Source organism: Gopherus evgoodei, chromosome 4 (genome assembly GCF_007399415.2).
Source record: "Gopherus evgoodei ecotype Sinaloan lineage chromosome 4, rGopEvg1_v1.p, whole genome shotgun sequence".
In the NCBI taxonomy this organism is placed as follows: domain Eukaryota; kingdom Metazoa; phylum Chordata; order Testudines; family Testudinidae; genus Gopherus; species Gopherus evgoodei.
Window position 1 is genome coordinate 19,934,083 of NC_044325.1, and position 21,513 is coordinate 19,955,595.

The following is a 21,513-nucleotide window of genomic DNA, read 5'->3' on the forward strand; positions in this document are numbered from 1 at the left end:
TGCAAAGTTGCTCAAAAATGGGCCAGATCCAAAATCTCATTCAAGTCAGTGGAAAGGCTCACACGGATATCAGTAGGCTTTGAATTAAGTTCAGTATGATTAGGACAACAAAATGGAAGAAGAGTGTGAATATTTAGTTTTCCTCAGTGACTGGGTAACGGATTAAACATTGGGTCTATGTCCCTGTCAGACAAGACTACAGCAATTCCCTGAAGTATCTAAAACTCCAGGTGGCCCTGAAAAAGTAGTTTGTCATTCAAAGAGACAGTGAAACCACGATCACGTATAGATTTTTAAACGTTCAGTTAAAGAGCGAAAGGGCTCAATGTACAACTCTAGCACATTTTATTTTGTGTAATTTATAAAGACAACAATCCTAATCACGATTGTCACATTTTACAGCACATACCAATACAGTTGCAAACAAAACTCCACACAAAAATACTAAGCGCTAACAATAGTTTTTCCTTAAGTCACTCTTTACGCGATTGTCGTAACTAGACTAAACAGTATAGTACTAACACTGAAGGAAAAAAATAGTTCACTATAAAACAGTGATAGAACATTTTTATAAAATATATTCCATTCCAATAGCTTTTCTACATACTGTATACTATAAAACTCTCCCACAAAAATTAGTGTCTTTAAATATACATATTAAATCTGAACTGCAACAAGATTAAAAACAATTAAAAATATTGATGATTTTTTTTACATTAACTTCACAGTTTTTGTTTGTAGTAGAAGACAAATCCAGTGTTTAAAATTTAGAGCAATACTATTCTCTATAGAGAAGGTAACTCCCCCAGTGAAATATTTTATGAAAAAAACATAAGTGTGCAATGTTTTTAGTACTTCTCTAATGAACCATTTTTGAAGACATGCTCAAAGCTATTGCAACTTTAAAAAAAAACAAACACACCCAAGACGGAGCGCATCAAAAAAAAAGTCACTTTAAAATAAAAATAAGTGCAAACATCTTTACTTTAGAAATTCAAGCTATTAAGGTTGGGGAGAAAAATATTAAGCTATGAGAAAAGAACAGTGCATTAATAACGCACTAAAAACCCCACAGCTTGTTATATCTTTTACTCCTACCCCATTTTCAATGCAGTACACAGCATGCTCATAGCATTAGTTTAGTGAGTTATTTCTAGACTAAAGTCAGATGCAAACTTGTTTTGACTTTCCCCTGCACCCGTACAAATGATGTCTTATGGCACAATCTATGATATTTGATCTTTTAAAAAATATATATAAGAACAGGAAGTGAAGAATGAAATGCAACAGCAGTATCACAAAACATGAAAAATTAAAAAAAACTATTGCTAGTTTAGATAACACCACTACTGTATTAGTTGTTCACTTTACAGCATGTACAGAAGTTTGTGTAAGATTTAAGATGAAGCATAGATTAACTTATTTTGAAATAGTTTAACAGTAATAATTCCACTTCAAAAAATTCTAATAAATACTATATCAAGTATCATCAGGAGAAAAAAAATAACTTAATTTTAGTAGATTTTTGTTCAGTGCTATTTCCAATCACAGCAAAAAAAAAAGTGATTAAGTAGAATAAGACCACAGTACCAAAGCCATGTCTGTTTACACATACAGTGCTCTCCCACATGTTCCTATGTAACAGGTTCAGCAAAAATATTTTACAGTAATGCAAAGAAATTAGTCTGAACAAACTAACAGTAGAAGTAAAATTTCACATTACATGTACATTCATAGTTTAAGAGATGAATAAGGAGGAGGTCACAACAAATGAAAGTCCTGATTTTTTTTTTTTAAGTACTTTCACAATAGCTCAATATCACAATTACACTGTTGAAACCACATAGGTAGTAGTGCTTACTTAATACATGTAAAGGGAAATGCTGGACAATTCCTTCTTTTGGGATGAAATCCGATATTCTGAAATACAGTATTTAGAAGAATCCACTTCAGTGCTTCAAATTCGTTTAAAAATAAGTGAACTTCAAGAAACCATTCCAGGAGTATCAGTAAACTTGACAAAGTAACTTTTTTTTCTTAATTAAAAAAATCAGTTCTGAAAAATGAAATTCAAAAGCACAGATGTCATAAGGATTCAGTTCTGTATGTGCGTGTACCTTGAACCGATGCTTTAACTGGAGAGGCATAATCTGATATTTACTGACATGCACAGACCAAAGGGTGTTCTCTCAGGCAGATAACTGAATTACTATGTTTGGAATTCAATAACTGGTTATAATTACAGATAGGCTAAATTTTAGAAAACAATGGGAAAGTTAATATTTTGTTAGGCTGGTGCGAAACTATCAGGGCCAAATCCCTCTGCTGGCTTGCATTTGTGCTACCCAAGAAATCAGTAGAATTCCACAGAACTTGGCCCAGGGCAGTTGCCAACTTTAACAATATATAAACCATTAAAAAAAAATCCAAGCTACAGATCTTTAATACAGGTCATTTAAAAAAAAGTGTAATTTTACTAAAATGTACCAAAAGATGCTACAGGTTTCCTGAACAAATCAGAAATCCTCGTTAAAACAAAGAAAAAAAGATTGACTGTCACATATTATTATACTGACCAATTTCCTCTTAAGAATATTGGTCATCAGTTCCTAACTAGCTGCTCAGCCATTTCATTTCCTTCACTGGCCTCTGCAGTTGTTGTATACTTTTATCCATTCCCAAATGTCTGAGCAAGGTTATGGTACATATTGCAGACCCAATCTTGCACCCTCTATAAGTTTACTCAATGTAGCAACGTTTCCCCAGCAGTAGCAGGACTGGTCCGTGTGTGTGTTTATTTGTCAGGACAGGGATGGAAGTGTGTTCATATATCACAGGAGTTTACATGTTCACTCTAGTGTGTATCCTTCAACAACTAAGGAGTGAATATAGTGCAGACAAACATTTCTACCCAGTTTTTAAAATTCAAAAGCAGCTCAGCGCTATTCAACAAATAGTCCTTGGAGGAGGGATAGGGAGAAAGGAATTTTAAAAAAAAAAAAAAACTTTCCTTCTGAGTATGCCAAGTCTGCATGCAAGGCTTTTCATTCAGATTTTAGGATTGATTGCAAAACTACTCTGATTCAGTAGTAAGAATCAAAAGCCAAACTGGGCCAGATATGCAAGTACAATTCAAGGAATTCTCAAACTTCTTTAAAAAACTGGGCCAATTTAAGCCTATTTCTTGAGAAGGCTATAGGTCTCGTCTTGAGACACATGGAGTTAAGTGAGCAGATTCCCTCAGACGCATCAAATAAGCTATAGTTCAGCTCTTGTGTTCTCATGAAATACAGAGATAGCATTTAGGGGGCTTAAGTAAATCTTGGAGTATTTCTCCAATTCTGTTATCAATCTTTTTTGAAATGAGGAGGGGATGAACACAACAAGTAATTCCAGCATGAACAATAGAAGCCAAATCATTGAGGAAGTACTTAAATCATTTTCACTCTACTAACTTGGAAATAATGTAACATGGGTGTGCAACAGACAACTGGGCGGGGGGGGGGAGGTGAACAGGGAGAAAATGGTGGCTGTGGCAAAAAGGCCATTGAAGTGTATACTTAAGCATCTTTCAACATCGTTAACTGATGTGAATATCAGTTTAAAAAAAAGAAAATCAGATGCTGCCTTAAAAACCCCACACATTACATTAGCGACAACAACAACTTGTCTCAAACCACCAAGGACTTTACAAGGCCACAATGAAATTTACGGATGTGTCTGTATAAGTCACCGGATTGTGTAAATCGTCTTTCACACCATTTGCAGCCATGGGGTTTCTCTCTGGTATGCACTACTGCATGACGGCTGAGATTGTGGGAATACTGGAAGCTCTTTCCACACTGGGCACAGGTATACGGCTTTTCGCCCGAGTGAGTCCTTTCATGTCTCTTTAAGGTGTACATGCAAGAAAAAGTCTTCCCACAAAGCGTACAGGTGGGCACCGAACCATCAGGTGACAGCCTGGTTCTTGAGCCGTCTTTATCTCTGAAGTGAGAGCTCAGGTGCAGCTGCAGGATGTGCGGGCTTGGAAAAACTTTGCTACAAAGGGGGCAAATGCAGATATGCCCAGGAGGCACAAGCACACCAGAGGAGGAGATATCTGATGAATCCATGTCATCTTCACTCTCATCTCGGTCTTGATCTATATCATCTTCTCTTGCATGAGAATTGCCATTTCCTGTGAACATGTGTCCTAACCCTGTCACTAAGCTTTTGGCTGAATTCCCAAAATGCTGACTCTCTGGACTCCTTGCTTCACTGTCCTCCTGATCTGACAGCAAGTCTTGTTCATCCTTAACAAGTGGCTCAGTACCCTGCTGCTGGCTGTCGGAAGCCAGCTGTCCAAAGACGTAGGAGGGGTGTAAGGAATCTCTCCCAGACACAGGCTTGAAAGACAAATCCAGAGCACAGTCCACATCACTTGAAGCCGGGGTATGGTTAACAGACCTTTGGGACAAAGATCCTGCAGAACTATTGACAGTAGCCTTTGTTTTTCCAGCTGCTGTGGTACACGATTCTGCCTCTGCAGACACAGAGCTGACACTTATAAGATCAGAGGACCAGCCAGGGTGACCACTGACCCTATCTTTATTCGTTGATCTATCATATTCTGTGACAGTGAATTTTTGTTTGTGTCCCAGGTCAAACTCATGTACCAGGGGCACTCCCATGTCTAAAAAATGCTCTTTTTCCAAATTAGCCACATCGTCATTCATCTTTTCTTCCAAACACAATTCTTTATCTTTCAACTTGCCCTTGCAGACTTTCACAATGTCATACATGTGAAGGTAGCTCGCTGCAGCGAGCACATCTTCAACTGGAAGACTGTTAAACTCCAGCTTTCCTTCGTACATGAATTCAAGCAGTAGACTGAAGGCTGGGGCGGTGACAATGTCACTGTTCAGATGCACAATATCCCTTTTGTCTAACTGGTCCCTGTAGAAAAGATGGAAGTACATGCTGCAAGAAGCAAGAACAGCTCTGTGGGCTCTGAACTGAGCTTCTCCAACTAAAACAGTACAGTCACACAGGAAGCCCTGGTGACGCTGCTGACTCAGACACTGCAGCAACTGGCGGCTATGGTCTGGAAACTCCATTCTTCCTTCATAACCTGTTCAAAACAGGAAAAACTTGAATGCTACTACAAACTAAAGCCTCCTAGCAGCTGTAACAAACAGATTGGCTTTTGGGTAATACAAGCCAAAGAAACAGCCTTGGAGATAACGTTTACTGTTCATTGTCTGTAATAGTCTTATTTAAAACAAAGAAAGCCAACATGCTTCTCATCCTTCAACACCTGCTGCAAACAGGAAAAACTTGATTGTAAGTAAACAGAAGCTTCTAAAGAAGCAGCCCCTCCAACCTTTGTCTCTTTCACTAACAAACTGGGGGGTGGGAGGGGGAGAGACAGCCCAGCAGTTTATGCATTTCTGGAAATGTCTAACTCCGGGCATCAATTTTGTTCTTTTTAATGAAACAAACAAATCAATCCACCCCCACACTTAACTTTATGCGCAATCGTTTTACATTAAATAATAGATCACTCATTCATTGCGTGGACTAGTAAAGGAGCTTGAACACTTCACGGATTTGGGGGGAGGGTGGGGCGGCAGGAGAAAGGTCCGAGGAATCAAGCCCGCACCCACAAAAAGTTTACTGCCCTCAAAAGTTATTAAAAGCAAAACAACAATTCGAGAGAAATGCGGTGAGGCGACAAGTCCAACTACCTGCAGCAACAGCTCCAAGCAGGGAGATCCAACAAGGCGGCTCACCTTACCCGGCTGCCGCGCAGGGACTGAGGGGTGCATGGGGAAAAAAGCCCCTCCTGGAGGCGCCCAAGTTTGCGGTGGGAGAGGGCACCCGGGGCGAAGGCGGCGCTGGTGCTGCTCGGCAGTAGCGGAAGAATAGCAGGCGGGTGAGTGCGTGTGCGAGAGAGGAGAGTATGCGAGTGAGGGAGGGAGTGCTCGGTTTGCTAATTACACTGCAAGCTGGAGAGTCAGCTGCTCTGACTTCACTGCGATGGAAATGCTACCTCCAGCTGTGCTCCTTTTAATGCCATATGTTACTCCAAATCTAGCTACCAGCCAACCACAGCTTGCTGCCTTTTAAAGTTCCAGCAACCCCATTTATAGTCATCTATTAAATCCCATAAACTTAAACCGAGTCCTCCCCTAGCTCTGCCTCTCCCCCCTCCCCCAAAGAATAATACTGGGAAAGTTGCTTAATAACAATCCCACCGCTGCTGCTGCAGCCACGCAGGGGGACGAGGGAGCCCGTTTGACCTTTGCTGGGAGAAGTTCCCAGCTCCAGCGCAGCTCGCAAACTTTACCGGGGAGGGGAGCCTCCGAGAGGCGAGCGGGCTCGTTTAGTTGGGTGGCTTATTGCGGCTCCCCCCCCCCCCCATAACTTTATGGGACTATTGCATGGACTTTCCCTTTGTGGGCAGGCTCTGAGGGGGGGCTGCTGGGGGAATGCACTGGAGAGGACAGAGGCAGCCCCCACAAGGGGCTGGGGAGGAGGGCAGGAGGGTGCCCCTAGGCAGAGGGGGATGCAGCCCAGCCGGGGAAGGGGGGCAGGGAAGGCACCGCTGCTGGCTACTTACCAGCCTGCCTTGCTTGCGGCTCAGCGTCCGGCCCCCGGGCGGCAGCCGCACGTGCGGGGTCGCCCCCTCCGGCTGCCCCAGATGTGGCTGGCGGCGCCGGGGACCGTGCAGCCGGAGGCGGACAGGAGCCCCGGGCTCTGTTGCTGGCAGCCTAGCAGCGCTCTTGTGTTGTGAAGCAGGTTGTTAGCCAGCCGCTCTCGCGATACTTTCCCTCCGAGCGAGCGGGGTGTGTGTGTCTCCCCCTGCCTGGCTGGTGCACACAATAGCCCCAGCCGCGCTGGCGGCTCCGGCCCCTGAAGCTGCCAGCCTCCAGGCGGCGGCAGCGGCTGCGGCTGCGGCTGCGGCTGCGGCTGCGGCGGCGCCCCCTCCCCGGCCTGCCCGCATTCTGCTCGGGGCGGCAGCTTCCCCGCTGCTTCGGGCATGTGCCGCGAGATCGTCCGCTCGCTGTCCCGCGCTGCTGCAGTGGCTGGGCTTGCGGGGGGAGGAGAAGGTGCTGCGGGGCGCTCCCCGGCCTGGCACGCAACGCCAGCTCCTGGCCGGGCTGTGCTGGAGAGGGGGCGGGAGAAATCACCTCTGGCAGGGAAATGTGCGCTCATCATGGCTGGAAAGTATCTATCTTTCTCCCCCAGCACCCCGAGAGCAGGACGCCTGCCAACCAGAGCCTGGTTAACTGCAACACAACGTGCTGCAAGCCCAGGAGGCAGCGACCCGAAAGTCACTTTCCCCAGGAGCGGTTTCCGAAGGAACGATCGATTTCCCGTAGCAGGGAGTAGTGGTCATGCCGTTCCGTTTTCCCAAGGACTGGTCATCGCTTCCCTGCGAAACTACCCCTATTTTCCAGCTGCAAAGCAGGGACTTCGTCCGAGTCTTTATATTACACAAGGAAGGTTGACACGCTCCTGATTTTTAAGCAGACTGTTTTGCCATTACAATCGTTCGCACCTGGAGCAAGCAGTGAGCCCCAACTTTCAATTCTTGGGCTGGGAACTTTTTGTTTGCCTAGTGGGTTAGCTATAAATATGAAACGCAACGGGATTGTATGCGTACATTCCTATCGTATCCTGTCTAGATGATCGCAGGGATGCTTTTTGGCACAGTTAAATCGTGCCTGCTGGTAAAGAACTAACAGCACAAATCTGTAATCCGTGACATGTGGTTAGGATTGGATCAGATGACTGTCATAAAATAGGGCTAATTTAGTCATACATTACATGTAGATTTTAGAATAATTATGATGCGAACTTGAGATCATCCCCCTGCGGTGTATTTTGACCTAGACAGCTTCGATTGCAAGTTAATAAAGAGTCATTTAAGAGGCTTTCACAAAGTTGGTCTGTGTCTGAGAGCAGGAAGATTACGGAGCACGCCTTGCATGCAAACTGTAGGGTTAAAGAAGCAATCCCTTCAAGAGATTAGAAATTTATATTTTAAAAAATCGATGTGAGCAGCAAGTTTTTATTGCGTATTATCACTTTCCCGGGGCGGTGCTAATTGCTCATTGCCTCATTCCTGCTTTCAGTATGGGATTGACTGAAACATGACACTTGGAAAGGTGGCATGCTTTCCTGGATTTCTCTTTAGTTGTGTGTCAGCTGATAAATACCAGACGCCTACGGATTTTCAAGATGACCTTTTAGATAGTTAATTTGAATTTTAAATTTTAATTAGCTGTAATCCCATCAAAGATAAACTTCTTTGTACTAAAAGGTGTAGAATTCGCTGGCCATTTTACTGGTTTTCTGTGCAGTGTGTGTGTCAGGTACCACAAGCTAGTCCCACCAAAGGAACCTAGGGTGAAATCCTGCCCTCATTCGAATCAATGGCAAATTCCCAGTGACTTCAGGGAAGCCAGGATGTCATCCCTATGGCCTGATCCTACACCACTGAAAGTTGGGCCCCTAGGAAATGAATAACAATACAAGTGACTTTCACTGTCCTGCATTTGTGTGGATTGTGAACATATGTAACATTTGAGGCATGTCAGAGTAAAGATGGTCTCATAATTAAAGCCCTGGACTGGGACCCAGTTTTTAAAATGTTGAGTTTAAAAAACTAAATTTGCATGAGGTAATATCTTTTATTGGACCAAATTCTGTTGGGGAGAGAGACGAGCTTTCAAGTTTACACAGAGCTCTTCTTCCGCTCTGTGTAAGCTCAAAAGCTCTTCTCTCTCACCAACAGATGTTGGTCCAATAAAAGCTATGACCTCACCCACCAATATGGCTACAACAACACTGCATACATATTTTGCATGAAATTGTTTGTGAAAAATTAATCCTGTTTTTCAACCTGTCATATTCAAGATACCTGGGTTCACTTCCTAGCTCTGCCACAGAATTTTTGTGTGACCTTAGACAGGTACAACTTTCTAGTGTAGACAAGACCTAAGTGGTGACTTTGGCAAGGGCAACAAGGACAAATGCCCCTTGCTCCACATTCTGAGACATCCTGCACTTCTGAAGACCTGCATGTAAATATGTGACTGTCCAAGCAACCTGCTTTCACCTTCCTTCAGGGGGGAGGGATAGCTCAATGTTTGAGCGTTAGCCTGCTAAACTCAGGCTTGTGAGCTCAATCCTTGAGGGGGCCATTTAGGAAACAGGTAAAAATCTGTCTGGGGATTGGTCCTGCTTTGAGCAGGGGGTTGGACTAGATGACCTCCTGAGGTCCCTTCCAACCCTGCTCTTCTATGATCTAGGTCATTTATCTGTCCATGCCTCAGTTTCCAATCTGTAAAATGAGGATAATAGGTTTTGTCTCCTACCCATTGCCTGCCTGTCTAGATTGTAAAATGGCCCAGGGCAGGGACTATCATTTACTGTGTGTACATTACAATATCTAGAGCAATGGGGCTCCTAGGTACTATCATAAAACATTATTAATTGTTATAATTAATGTTTGTTACTGTCAGTTTAATCCAGATTTCTCTTGTTTTATTTCCAGGCTCTTTGTTCATAGAAGTCAGGAACTGTATCACCTTTGACTCATTGTTGCTCTCAGAGATCAAACCTCACCATGGCTGGTTAATTTTAGACATTTCTATGGCATTGATTTCCAAAATATCTGAGTTCCTCATGAAGTTTATGATTGTATCCTCATAGTGTCCTTCTCAGATAGAGGTTGTATTATCTCCATCTTACAAATAGGGAAACTGAGGCACAGAGTGGTATAGGCTCTGATTCCGCAAAGCCTTTAAGCAGCATATGCTTAAATCCATCCCTATGCAGCAAAGCCCTTAAGAGATTTGCCCTTGATCATACTGGAACAGAATAGAGAATATAACCTAGATCTTCTCAGTGTCCTGGAACAGTCCCTTTAACTATGGTAGCCTACATTACCCCACTGTAACAGCCAACAGTCCAGCGAACACAAGGAAGTTATTCCTTTTTACCTCACAAATTGCATGTGAAGGCTTTTCTTTGTTGATGTCAGGACTGACACAGTCTCCGTATGTTCGTGCATTTGAAATATGCAGTCTTTTGTATATATGTGAATTACGCTGCTTTGGGTAGGGACTTTTTCTTGTGTGTGGAGTAAAGCACGGTGCAAATCCATAATACTCTGTCAGTCATACTAGTGAACTGATATCTCAGCATCTTCATCCTGAGTTTGTCATGTCACTAATATCGTCTTTTAAAAATTTCATACCCCTTAGTGCCTCTAGCTTCTTTTTTTCTTTTTTTCTTTTTTTTTTGAACAAAAACATTTTATTGAAATGAATATCTGATCCCACAAACTACACTTTGGCAGTATGGCTACAAGGGGAATTTTGCCACTTCTCTTCTTTAAAAACAAGGGAAAAGAAAGAGGAAGAAAAAGAGAATCAAGCAGAAAAGGTTAGATTTAATTTCTGTTGGCTTCCTATCAGCTAGGAATAACTGTCTACAAATAACAGTGCTTTATTTTTAGTAAAGTGATTATAATTTCACAGTAATTTTAGATTAGTTACTATCTTTGAAATGTAACTAAAATATAGCAGCAGTCAGTTTTTCTCCAGGATTAACATTTATCTATATTTAGTCACATCTAAACTTTTTATTTAAAAAAAATGGGAATAGCTATACCTTACAAGAATAGCTATCTCTCATAGACTCATAGACTCTATGACTGGAAGGGACCTCAAGAGGTCATCGAGTCCAGTCCCCTGCCCTCATGGCAGGACCAAATACTGTCTGGACCATCCCTAATAGACATTTATCTAACCTACTCTTAAATATCTCCAGAGATGGGGATTCCACAACTTCCCTAGGCAATCTATTCCAGTGTTTAACTACCCTGACAGTTAGGAACCTTCTCCTAATGTCCCGCCTAAATCTCCCTTGCTGCAGTTTAAGCCCATTGCTTCTTGTTCTATCATTGAAGGCTAAGGTGAACAAGTTTTCTCCCTCCTCCTGATGACACCCTTTTAGATACCTGAAAACTACTATCATGTCCCCTCTCAGTCTTCTCTTTTCCAAACTAAACAAACCCAATTCCTTCAGCCTTCCTTCATAGGTCATGTTCTCAAGACCTTTAATCATTCTTGTTGCTCTTCTCTGGACCCTCTCCAATTTCTCCACATCCTTCTTGAAATGCGGTGCCCAGAACTGGACACAATACTCCAGTTGAGGCCTAACCAGCGCAGAGTAAAGCGGAAGAATGACTTCTCGTGTCTTGTTTACAACACACCTGTTAATGCATCCCAGAATCACGTTTGCTTTTTTTGCAACAGTATCACACTGTTGACTCATATTAAGCTTGTGGTCTACTATGACCCCTAGATCTCTTTCTGCCATACTCCTTCCTAGACAGTCTCTTCCCATTCTGTATGTGTGAAACTGATTGTTCCTTCCTAGGTGGAGCACTTTGCATTTATCTTTATTGAACTTCATCCTGTTTACCTCAGACCATTTCTTTAATTTGTCCAGATCATTTTGAATTTTGACCCTGTCCTCCAAAGCAGTTGCAATCCCTCCCAGTTTGGTATCGTCCGCAAACTTAATAAGCGTACTTTCTATGCCAACATCTAAATCATTGATGAAGATATTGAACAGAACCGGTCCCAAAACAGACCCCTGCGGAACCCCACTTGTTATACCTTTCCAGCAGGATTGGGAGCCATTAACAACTACTCTCTGAGTACGGTTATCCAGCCAGTTATGCACCCACCTTATAGTAGCCCCATCTAAATTGTACTTTCCTAGTTTATCTATAAGAATATCATGCGAGACTGTGTCAAATGCCTTACTAAAGTCTAGGTATATCACATCCACCGCTTCTCCCTTATCCACAAGGCTCGTTATCCTATCAAAGAACGCTATCAGATTAGTTTGACACGATTTGTTCTTTACAAATCCATGCTGGCTATTCCCTATCACCTTACCACCTTCCAAGTGTTTGCAGATGATTTCTTTGATTACCTGCTCCATTATCTTCCCTGGCACAGAAGTTAAACTAACTGGTCTGTAGTTTCCTGGGTTGTTTTTATTTCCCTTTTTATAGATGGGCACTATATTTGCCCCCTTCCAGTCTTCTGGAATCTCCCCCGTCTCCCATGATTTCCCAAAGATAATAGCTAGAGGCTCAGATATCTCTTCTATTAACTCCTTGAGTATTCTAGGATGCATTTCATCAGGCCCTGGTGACTTGCAGGCATCTAACTTTTCTAAGTGATTTTTTACTTGCTCTTTTCTTATTTTCTCTTCTAAACCGGTAAACCGTGCAGATCAAGGGTAATATGTGGCCCTAATAGTTTATGCGATTTGGGCCTGATTCAAAGTCCATTGAAATCAGTGGAGGGACTGATCACTAAAATGGGCTTGGGATCAGGCCCATAAAGCTTGATGATTCATTTTCATTTTTCTCCCTTTGATCCAGCAAGTATACTTATTACCTCATGGTATCTCTCTTCCATCTCCATGGGCAAGCCTGGCAGTGGTAGCAACGGGTTTTTTATGTGATTTGATAATAGTCTCTCACTTTCTCTCATCTCATTGTGTAGAAGGCTTCCCTGTGTTTTCTCTCTGTTATTTAAGTGCTATGTGATCTTGCTTTTATGTTTTGGTTAGTCCGATACCAATTCAGAGGGAGAATCAATTTTAGAAATAGTATTGTAGTTACAGGGCCTTCCCTTAGACTTCAGTTCCCCCTGAGTCTCTGACACATCGGGAAGTCCAGTCCTTCCATTTGCTACTTGTGGTACTACTTCACAGGTGATGCCTGTGCATTCAATATCCTCTGTCACTCTCTTCTGCCAGTTCTTCCTGGGCCTTCCTCACTTTCTCTTTCTACCCTTATGTACTCACTTCAGTGCCTGCTTAGCATGCCTTACATCTTCCATATGGTGTACATGTCCCAGTCACCTGAACCTTCTTTCTTTGATGATATGTTCTAATATGTCTTGCTCTCTCAGATCCCTTTCTCTTGCATTTGTTGTTTTGTCTTTCTGTGAAATGTGTAATATCTTTCTCAACCATCTGTGATGGGCAGCCTCCAGTCTCTTTTAGTTAGTCACTGTCATCAGCCAAATCTCTGTTCCACACAGTGGCGTGCTCAGTACAGTCCCATGGTATAATCTCAACTTTAGTTTGATGTGGAGACCATAGTTTGACCAGGTATCATTCATCCTTCCAAAAGCAATGTTTGCTTTTCCTAATCTCGTATGAATAACTTTAGCACAGCCACCTTCAACTGTCATCATACTCTCCGGATGGCAGAACTCTTCTACCTGGTTGATTTCTTTTCCATCCACGAACACCTTTGCATCTGTTGTCCTGTTTCCTACCTTCATAATCTTGGTTTTCTCTGTATTTATTTTCAATTCAATTATTACTGCTCCCTGTTCTACCTGTGATGTCGGGCAGTCATTTTGTTCCATGTGTCATACTTAGGGAAAGCAGTGTCATTAGCCAAGTCACGGTTGTGTAACTCATTTCTGCTGACCCAATTTACTCCGTCCATGATACCTTTTGGTGCCTCTTTATCACCCAACCTATTGCTCATGTAAAGAGGATTGGTGATAAGACACAGGACATACTCATAAGAACTGAAGGGATATCAAATACGTTGGTCATAACTGGGTTTATGTATTTAAGCTTTTATGCTTCTGTTTCTGAATCCCATTTATGCCATCCGGTTCACAGCACACATTAGAAAGGCTGCCGGTTACAGCTCATCCCCTCAATACAAGTGGAAGTTATACCAAACAGAATGCGGAGCCAGTTGGTATAAATTGGAGTGGCCCCATTGAAGTCAGTGGAGCTACTCCAATTTACATCAGTTGAGCATCTGGCTTGCTATGTTATGATTTTAGAGAAACAAGATATGGTGCAGACAGCTTGCTCACTACTCAGTCCTGCTATGGAAAAAGTGGGTGTGGCTTTCTGAAAAGGAGGCATGGTCAAGTGCTAAGTGCAGCAAACAAGGGAGCTGCTTGAGGCAGCTTTAACTTGCATCTTTGCAGCTCCTTACATGATCACAGTAAATATTGCAGCCATTGTGGTCTCCTCCAAGGATTCTGCATGCCCCGCCAATGCACCAGTGATTGTTGTTTCAAAAGACTTATTTGTTTTATGGATGTCCTGTTGATATCTCACTGACACCTAAAACTTGTGTGCCATGCTCTGTTTGATGTGCATGTAAGTGTAATTAAGTGTCAGAGCTCTATATCCATAGTATATTCATCCCTGAATGGGATCCCTATGTTGCTGAGTGTGTGTGTGTGTATAAAAAATGTATTCATCCACTTTATTTCAATGTTGGGCATTAGGAAGAACACACCAATCCAGAACTGTAATGAATGCACAGGTACAGCAAAATGGATACTGTTTGGCGAGCACCATTATACATGGCAGCGTCTGCACATGTTCTCATTGAAGCCAGCCAAGCATTTCTGCTCTTCCACCTCTGTTTTACCTCCAGTGTTAAGGGGTGATTATCACTCCTGAGATTTGGGGATGCATTCCCATTAGACACGCATCTTTCACACTTGTTGTACTGTCTATCTGCCTAGTTTTCCTGATACTGTTGGCTGTCATGACCTCTGAGCTATGCCTGCTAGACGCCTTTCATTTCTGGTTGTTATTCTTGTAGGCTGTGTTCTGGGTCTCCAGGAACTCTCAGTAAAGGTCCTTGTGCAGCCTTTCGCCATAGATTCCCTCTTCCTCATATGAAACATTTATCCTCATTGAAACCCCATCCACTGGTTTCTGCTGACAGTGCAAATTTGCATGAATATGGTAGGATACAATTTACACTTTTCTTTTTTGTATAGTCTTTAAATATTTCACACACACACACACACACACATTAACCCTTTTTACTCCCAAAATGATGTTTGGAGCCTTCCTTTGTATTATATGCTTATATTCAGAATGTCTTAGTCTTTTTAAATAAAAAAAATCAGTAGCAGTAAAGGAGAATTTTCATTTTTTGTTTGTTAAATTTTCCCAGAAAAAAGCAGTCTGGTAGCCTACAAAATAACAGGTGAATGCAAGTTAGTATTGACTATACTGAATGGTGAATAGCAATAGATTAACTTGGTGTCAATGGGGACTGGGTACCAGGAGTTATGTCTTAACAAAGTTGTTTAAATCAGAAGCCATTACAGTAACTGATAAGCCAAGTAATTCAGTTAGAGGCCAGATTGCCAGGGAATAAGAAAATATCCTGTTAAAGGAAAAGAACTTAACCAACATTGTTCTGTTTAAAATTGCATCATACATTATTTTAACAATTCATCACGAGGCTTTATTTTAGCAATACCAGGAAGAACACACTGTAATGTATATGTAAGTGTTTATCTGCAGCAATGGTATTTTGCTATATCAGAATGGGGAGATCTTCTGATTAAAAGCAATAAAATAAACTAGCATAAAGGCTTGATACCAATCACACTCAGATGAAGCAACAGTTTCTCAGCAGATGTTGTCACAGTTTCAGCGTAACTGCATCTGTATATCCCCACCACCACCTCTGATCAATGCCAGGAGGTCCCAGTCAGGTCTCAGGTCTCCAGGCATCACCTGTGTCTGGACAGGGACCCTTGTCCCACACCTTTCTAACTAAGGGTTTGAAGGCTGCACTGTGATATCCCTAGCAAGCCAGTCTGCCTAAAGGCCAGAATCCATGTCTTGCTTTCTTTCTGAGGGCTGTGAATAGTGTATTGCCAGTAGTTACCACATAGCTCTTTCTAAGCAAGCACCTTTATTCTTAAGGTAAAGGCATTACAGAACATATAACAACAATTCAAGTTCCTATACCATGCTACAAGCCTACTAGAGGTCACCCACCAGTCTTGTGGGGCCCTAGTGGGCCAAGATCTTTCCAATGCTTCTGCTGTTGAAAGCAGGTCCTGTCTGTTTGTTTTTTCAGAAAGAAGTTTAAGCTCTGCATTTTTATGCCAAAGCCCTTTCTTTGTCTGCTAGTCTCTGGGAAACCCTGTTTGAAGCCTCCCCTGGGGATGGTACCTCTCTGGAGGTGTTTACAACCTAAGTGATTCACTTTAATCCCCCTCACTGCCTTTGGTTCCTGGAGAAGCTGTGGTGACCACCCATCTGGAGTTGCATGCAATTCTTGGCCTACAGTGATACATAAAGTTAATACTATATATGGTTTCCAAAGATATTGCATGGGATTGCAATATCTATCACACTTATATCCTAGAATAAATCAGCTTACCTCTGTTACCCAGAGCTTTGCAAGGTAGAGAATTGATGCACCTATCTCATTGTCCGTAAAAGGTCTCTTAAGTAGGATCAGTTTCTCTTTTGTTAACCATGTAGTCAGCCTAGACAGAAAATAGATAGAAAATGTGTTGTGATCTGTATTAGAGAAATCTCTCTCTCTCTCATAGCAGTGGTTCTGTCTTTGCCCATGCTCTCTAATAAGTGGAAAAGAAGGGTTCTTCTCTTATCTTCTTCTGATCTTTGCTTTTTGCACTGGGATCCTGAATGCCCCTTTATTATTTGTTTGTATTTATCCCTAGGCACCCCAGTGCAAGTTACAAGTACAAAAATTAATTTAAAAAGCCCATTTCTCTGCATCCCCCATGCCGAAACCCCGAAGCAGACAGTAATCAGCTCCAACTATAACTACAGGATGAAGACTATCATTGACAACTTCTCTCTTCTGACACAATGGAACTCTTAACAATAAGCGTTAAGCTCAACTATGCGGGAGACAGAACCTTGACTGTGGAGTGAACCATCCCAAACCTCACCACTTCCTGCTCCAATGCAAGGCACATTTCTTTGACCCTCCTCTAATATGAACAAGGATATCACTCTACCCCTTGCTAATCTATCCAAAACTGCTGCAGAAGTGAACTTTACCTTTGCTTTCCCCTTTCCTAATCCTTTACTGGCACTTGAATTGAATTCATGCTCCTTGCTCTCACCTTCCAGACCCTCCACAACTTAATTCCCCCATGAAGGATTTTTTGTTTCCTTTTACTCTTCCTTGGCACTCAGCCCAACCACCCATTTGTGTGCTCATTTCCCTCTTTCCCCATGTCTACTCTCCATCTTTTTCATGCTGCCTCTAAAGTGAAGTGGTAACATCCAGAGAAATTGAAATAGATGGAGAGAATGGAAGACAGAGGCGTTGTGAGTCTCACGTTAAATGAGAGGTCATGACATTTGGAGTTATATAGTCAATATACGGGGAGAGCAGGAGAACACCTCAAGAAAACAAACAGTTAGCACAATTAATGACTGATCCTCGGGTGAGCAGGCAAAAGGGCTATTGTAATTAGCGGCATAGAAGAGAATTGGAATGCATTATAGCATTTGGTTGATTGTTGTGCCCAATATGAGGCACACAGTCTGGGCCCATTGACACCCAGAGCAAAATTCACACTGACTGTGATGGGGCCAGATTTTCATTTTGTATTATTATAAGTCCCAGTGTAATCAGTGCAGTCAACTGAAGTCAATGGAGGTGTGCCCATGTGGCCCAGGGCTAAATTTGGCCCACTGAGGCAATAGAAAAGTCCCAGAGAAGAGTATCAAGATGATAAAAAGGCGAGTCTGGGTTAAGCTGTATACCAGGGGTCAGCAACCTTTCAGAAATGGTGTGCTGAGTCTTAATTTATTCACTCTAAGTTAAGGTTTCACATGCCAGTAATACATTTTAACGTTTTTAGAAGGTCTCTTTCTCTAAGTCTATAATACAGAACTAAACTATTGTTGTATGTAAAGTAAAGGTTTTTAAAATGTTTTAAAAGCTTCATTTAAAATTAAATTAAAATGCAGAGCCCCCTGGACCGGTAGCCAGGACCCAGGCAATGTGAGTGCCACTGAAAATGAGCTCATGTGCCACCTTCGGCACGTGTGCCATAGGTTGCCTACCCCTGTTCTACACAGAAACTAAAAAAATAAATAAATGGAATGGTAGTTACCAGAAAAACAAAACAAATAAAGGCCAGATCCCAGAAACCCTCACTCACTCAGCCATTGATTTAAATAGGACTGCTCCTGTAAGGATTACTTCCATGATTAATGGCTGGCAGGACTGGGCCCAGAGAGAGGTTAGAGTTGACATTTTCACAAGGAGTCTTCAACATGCCACAAGCGATAAGGGGCAATTGTGAGAAGATAATTTTTATACAGTTCCAAATCTAACTGTGGGTGGGGTAGGGTAGCAGAGGGATAACAGGGAAGTGACTCAGTGAAACTGGCAGGTCGGGTGGCTAGCAGCTAGTTCTGAACTTTGCTAAAGGCAGACCCTCTGCCTATGAAAACTATTTCCAGTGCAAACTTGCACAAGTTGTCTTGGCTATCGGCCTAGAACAACACTGAGCTGTTTTTTCCCCGTTCATGCCAGTCTCGGATGTTTGGGACAAGGTGGGGTTTTCACTTTTATACATAGAAGGAACAAAGAATTTTTTTTGTGTATGTTATTAAAATGCTGGGTTGACAAATAGTTTTGTGTTGGCAACAAGTCTTCATGCAGAGGGCACAGGAGGTAGCTGTGAGTGAGTGGTGCACCTGTAATTTAAACAAACAGATGAAACCAATCAGGAGTCTTGTCCCCCACCCCCTTTCACTTTTAGAACAGAGCTGGCTAATAGCTTTTAGTGATGATCCTCCCCAAAAGGGAACATAGTAGTTTACAGCTGCTGCAGAAAGAAATGGAAGCAGACTGAGTAACAAATGCATCATAGGAGGGTTTTCTGTGCCTAATGTCTGATGGTCAAATTAACTTTCTATTAGAAATGACACTAAGGAGGGAGTTCATGTGAGAAGTCTCACTGAAGCCTATGGGATGACTCGTGTGAGTAACTGCTCACCAGCGTGAGAAAGGCATACACAAGCTGAGCATAAGCTCCCACTGAACTCAGGCAAAAGATTCCTGCGGACGTCAGTGGTCTTAGAATTGGGCCCTGAGGGCTTATATGTGGCTTTGCAAGAGGCAGTGAGTAGCTGTGCTGCCCCAGGAGCAAATCGGGATCCAGAGTGTGACTCCAAGAGTCACTGGGACTACTCCCATGCTTAAAGTTAGGCATGTGCTTAAGCATTTCTTTGACTCAGGGCCTAAATGGTTAATTTTCAAGTGGCTTCTTGGAGCAGATGTTCCTATATGTGGGCCCTCCTTGCCTCTCCTGACACATTTTCTACACAAACAGCAGATTGCATCACTGCTGTCCTTTTGATCGGGGGGCGGGGGGGAGAGGAAAATCCCACATAAAAATGATATCCATTGTCTTTTTAGGCAGCTTGGCAATGGTTCATTAGCAGTTTCTCATGCATCCATGTTGCCACTTTATTCAGTATCATTTATTAACATTAGAAAGTAAACTCATAACAGGAAATGATCTATTTTCCCCCTGCCAACCATATTTTTCTTCTGGACAAATTAAAACAAATATATAGTGCTCATAAACTTTCTTCAGCTTCTTGATTAAAGTGAGGACTCCACATAAGATTTTAGTTCTCTAACATCAGTTATAACAATAAGAAATGAGCACATTACATTACATTTGTTTATATTATGTCTTTGAACAAAAGTGCTGAGGAAGCATCCCAGAAAGATACAGCCACAAAACAAGCAACAATCAACAGTAAAAACAAGTCCACAACTCATAGTTTTTAGTGAGGGCAAAATATTGAGATTTAAAATTATGGACAAGGATCAGAGAAACAAACGAGAGAGGGAGAGTTCCAAAAAGCTGAGCCTAAAACAGGTCAAAACACTTTGTGACTGTGACAGAAGATGACAATATCAAGGTAATAGAGAAGTGCCTAATCCAGCCCATTATAGCAAGATAAACTAGCACATCAGAGATTAAACATTATGTTTTGGTCTCATATCTTTACAGTTTTAAGGTTGCTAGTAGTTGGAACGTTCTCTACTCTTGTGACCTCTCTGTCCAGCTATAGCAGATTTCAAGGTCTGGCAGGTCAGTTTCCTGTAGGAGGAGAAATCAGAGACACAGACTTGGGGTATTTTATGAGTATAAATTGTATATTTACACTATGTACACCAGTCCTTGAACAGAGATGGTCACAAACTGCATGCAGAGATCTCAGCCCAGTCAACAATGCCCAGTTCTCAGGAACCAACTTTGCAGCAAGAATTGATTCTAGTTGGAGAGATTAAGGCAAGGAACTCTTGCTGTTTGCAATGGCTTCCCCCGAATAAATCTGCTTCATAAAAGTAACAATACAGTATTTGTTCCACCACAGTACACTGCTGAAATGCTAAGAAAAAGATCTTTTAAGATTATGTGTCACAGCACCACCTGGTGACTCCCTCTCATACCAATAGTTGGCACTCTAGTAGTTGGGACCCGATCCTCCAAGCCTCTGCCCACATAACTCCCTTTGGAGTCCACAGGGTTTCTTTGCACCGAAGGCTTGCAAGAGCGGGCCCTTCATTAATGTATGTGACTTTATAGTTGTTTTTGCACGTGCACCTATAGAACACTCCAAGCAGTTCTTTATATACAGGAAAGGTTAATAAAATAAACTCCTATGCATTCCAAGATAGGTCATTGATGGAGTGTCACCCTCTTTTATAAGAAAAAATAGTTTTAAATGTTTTTACAGACTTCAAAATTCTGCATAATATAGAACTGATATGGTCTCATATCAATAGAGCTGCTGCCTATACACTCACTAGAAGGCTGTTAAACAGTCTCTCATATGGTGCCTTTCCCCTCCTCCCCCTGCACATTTTAAATAAAAATCAAACTGTACCGAAACGGAAAAGAACAAGCAGCATATAGTCACTTGGAGGTCAGCCCCGGGGAGCTCTGTTATTGGAGTCAATCTATCCATTGAGCTAATTTTTTTAAAGTAAATATGTTCTGATTGTTCAAAAAAAATTGAAACTTTTTTTAAAAAGAGAAAAGACCACTTATGTTGCAGATATTTAAAAATACTTAAGTGACTTAGGTGAAAGAGTTTGCTGGTCTGTGGTCTCAGTCCAATGGGTAGGACTCCTCATCACAACCTCCTCCCCGAGCCGTGACACGATTTTGGCAGGCTTGTTACCAGCTAAGAGGCCAAGAACTGTGTTGACTATTTAGTATAACCTGACCTCTGACCAGGCCAATCTTTCTTGGTTAGTCGTGAAGCTCACTGGCAGGCGGTTGTGGAGAAGCTCACATTGCCACTGTCCATGTTGCATCTGTCCTTTGGAGAAAGAGGACTTCATTCTCCAGTGCTATCAACCTTGTAGCACAGATGCACTACAATCAATCTCTCTTAGGGTGTGTCTACACTAGGGAGACCACACCGGCATTGCTGTGTCACTGTAGCTCTGCCAGCATAACCCCGTAGTAAAGAGCAGCATTTCTCAAATGCGGCCATTGTGGCCACATGCAGCCACCAAGAGCCTTTTTTTGCAGCCACAACCTCCTAGGCTGTGATGGGGGGGGGAGGGCAAAGTAGAGCCTCTTCCCCCTCCCCCCTCCCTGTTGCTCCAGG

The 21,513-nt window shown here is 42.3% G+C and overlaps 1 protein-coding gene across 2 annotated transcripts; it reads right to left on the minus strand.

Moving 5' to 3' along the window:
- Positions 1 to 328: 328 nt before the first annotated feature.
- On the minus strand, positions 329 to 6,670 carry ZBTB42 (zinc finger and BTB domain containing 42). Of its 2 annotated transcripts, none has more exons than XM_030558616.1 (2): positions 6,605 to 6,670; positions 329 to 5,113 (listed from the first exon to the last, which is right to left on the minus strand). In XM_030558616.1, exon 2 carries the CDS (start codon positions 5,097 to 5,099, stop codon positions 3,672 to 3,674), a length of 1,428 nt encoding a protein of 475 aa, XP_030414476.1. In that variant the 5' UTR covers positions 5,100 to 5,113; positions 6,605 to 6,670; the 3' UTR covers positions 329 to 3,671. The 2 variants fall into 2 exon arrangements, with proteins under 2 accessions (XP_030414476.1, XP_030414477.1); XM_030558617.1 differs by lacking the exon at positions 6,605 to 6,670 and adding an exon at positions 5,730 to 5,957.
- Between the last annotated feature and the right edge of the window lie 14,843 nt (positions 6,671 to 21,513).

What these genes read in the sequence shown, in the direction of transcription:
- ZBTB42 (XM_030558616.1), bottom strand. Translation starts at nt 5,099, where the DNA reads ATGGAGTTTCCAGACCATAGCCGCCAGTTGCTGCAGTGTCTGAGTCAG.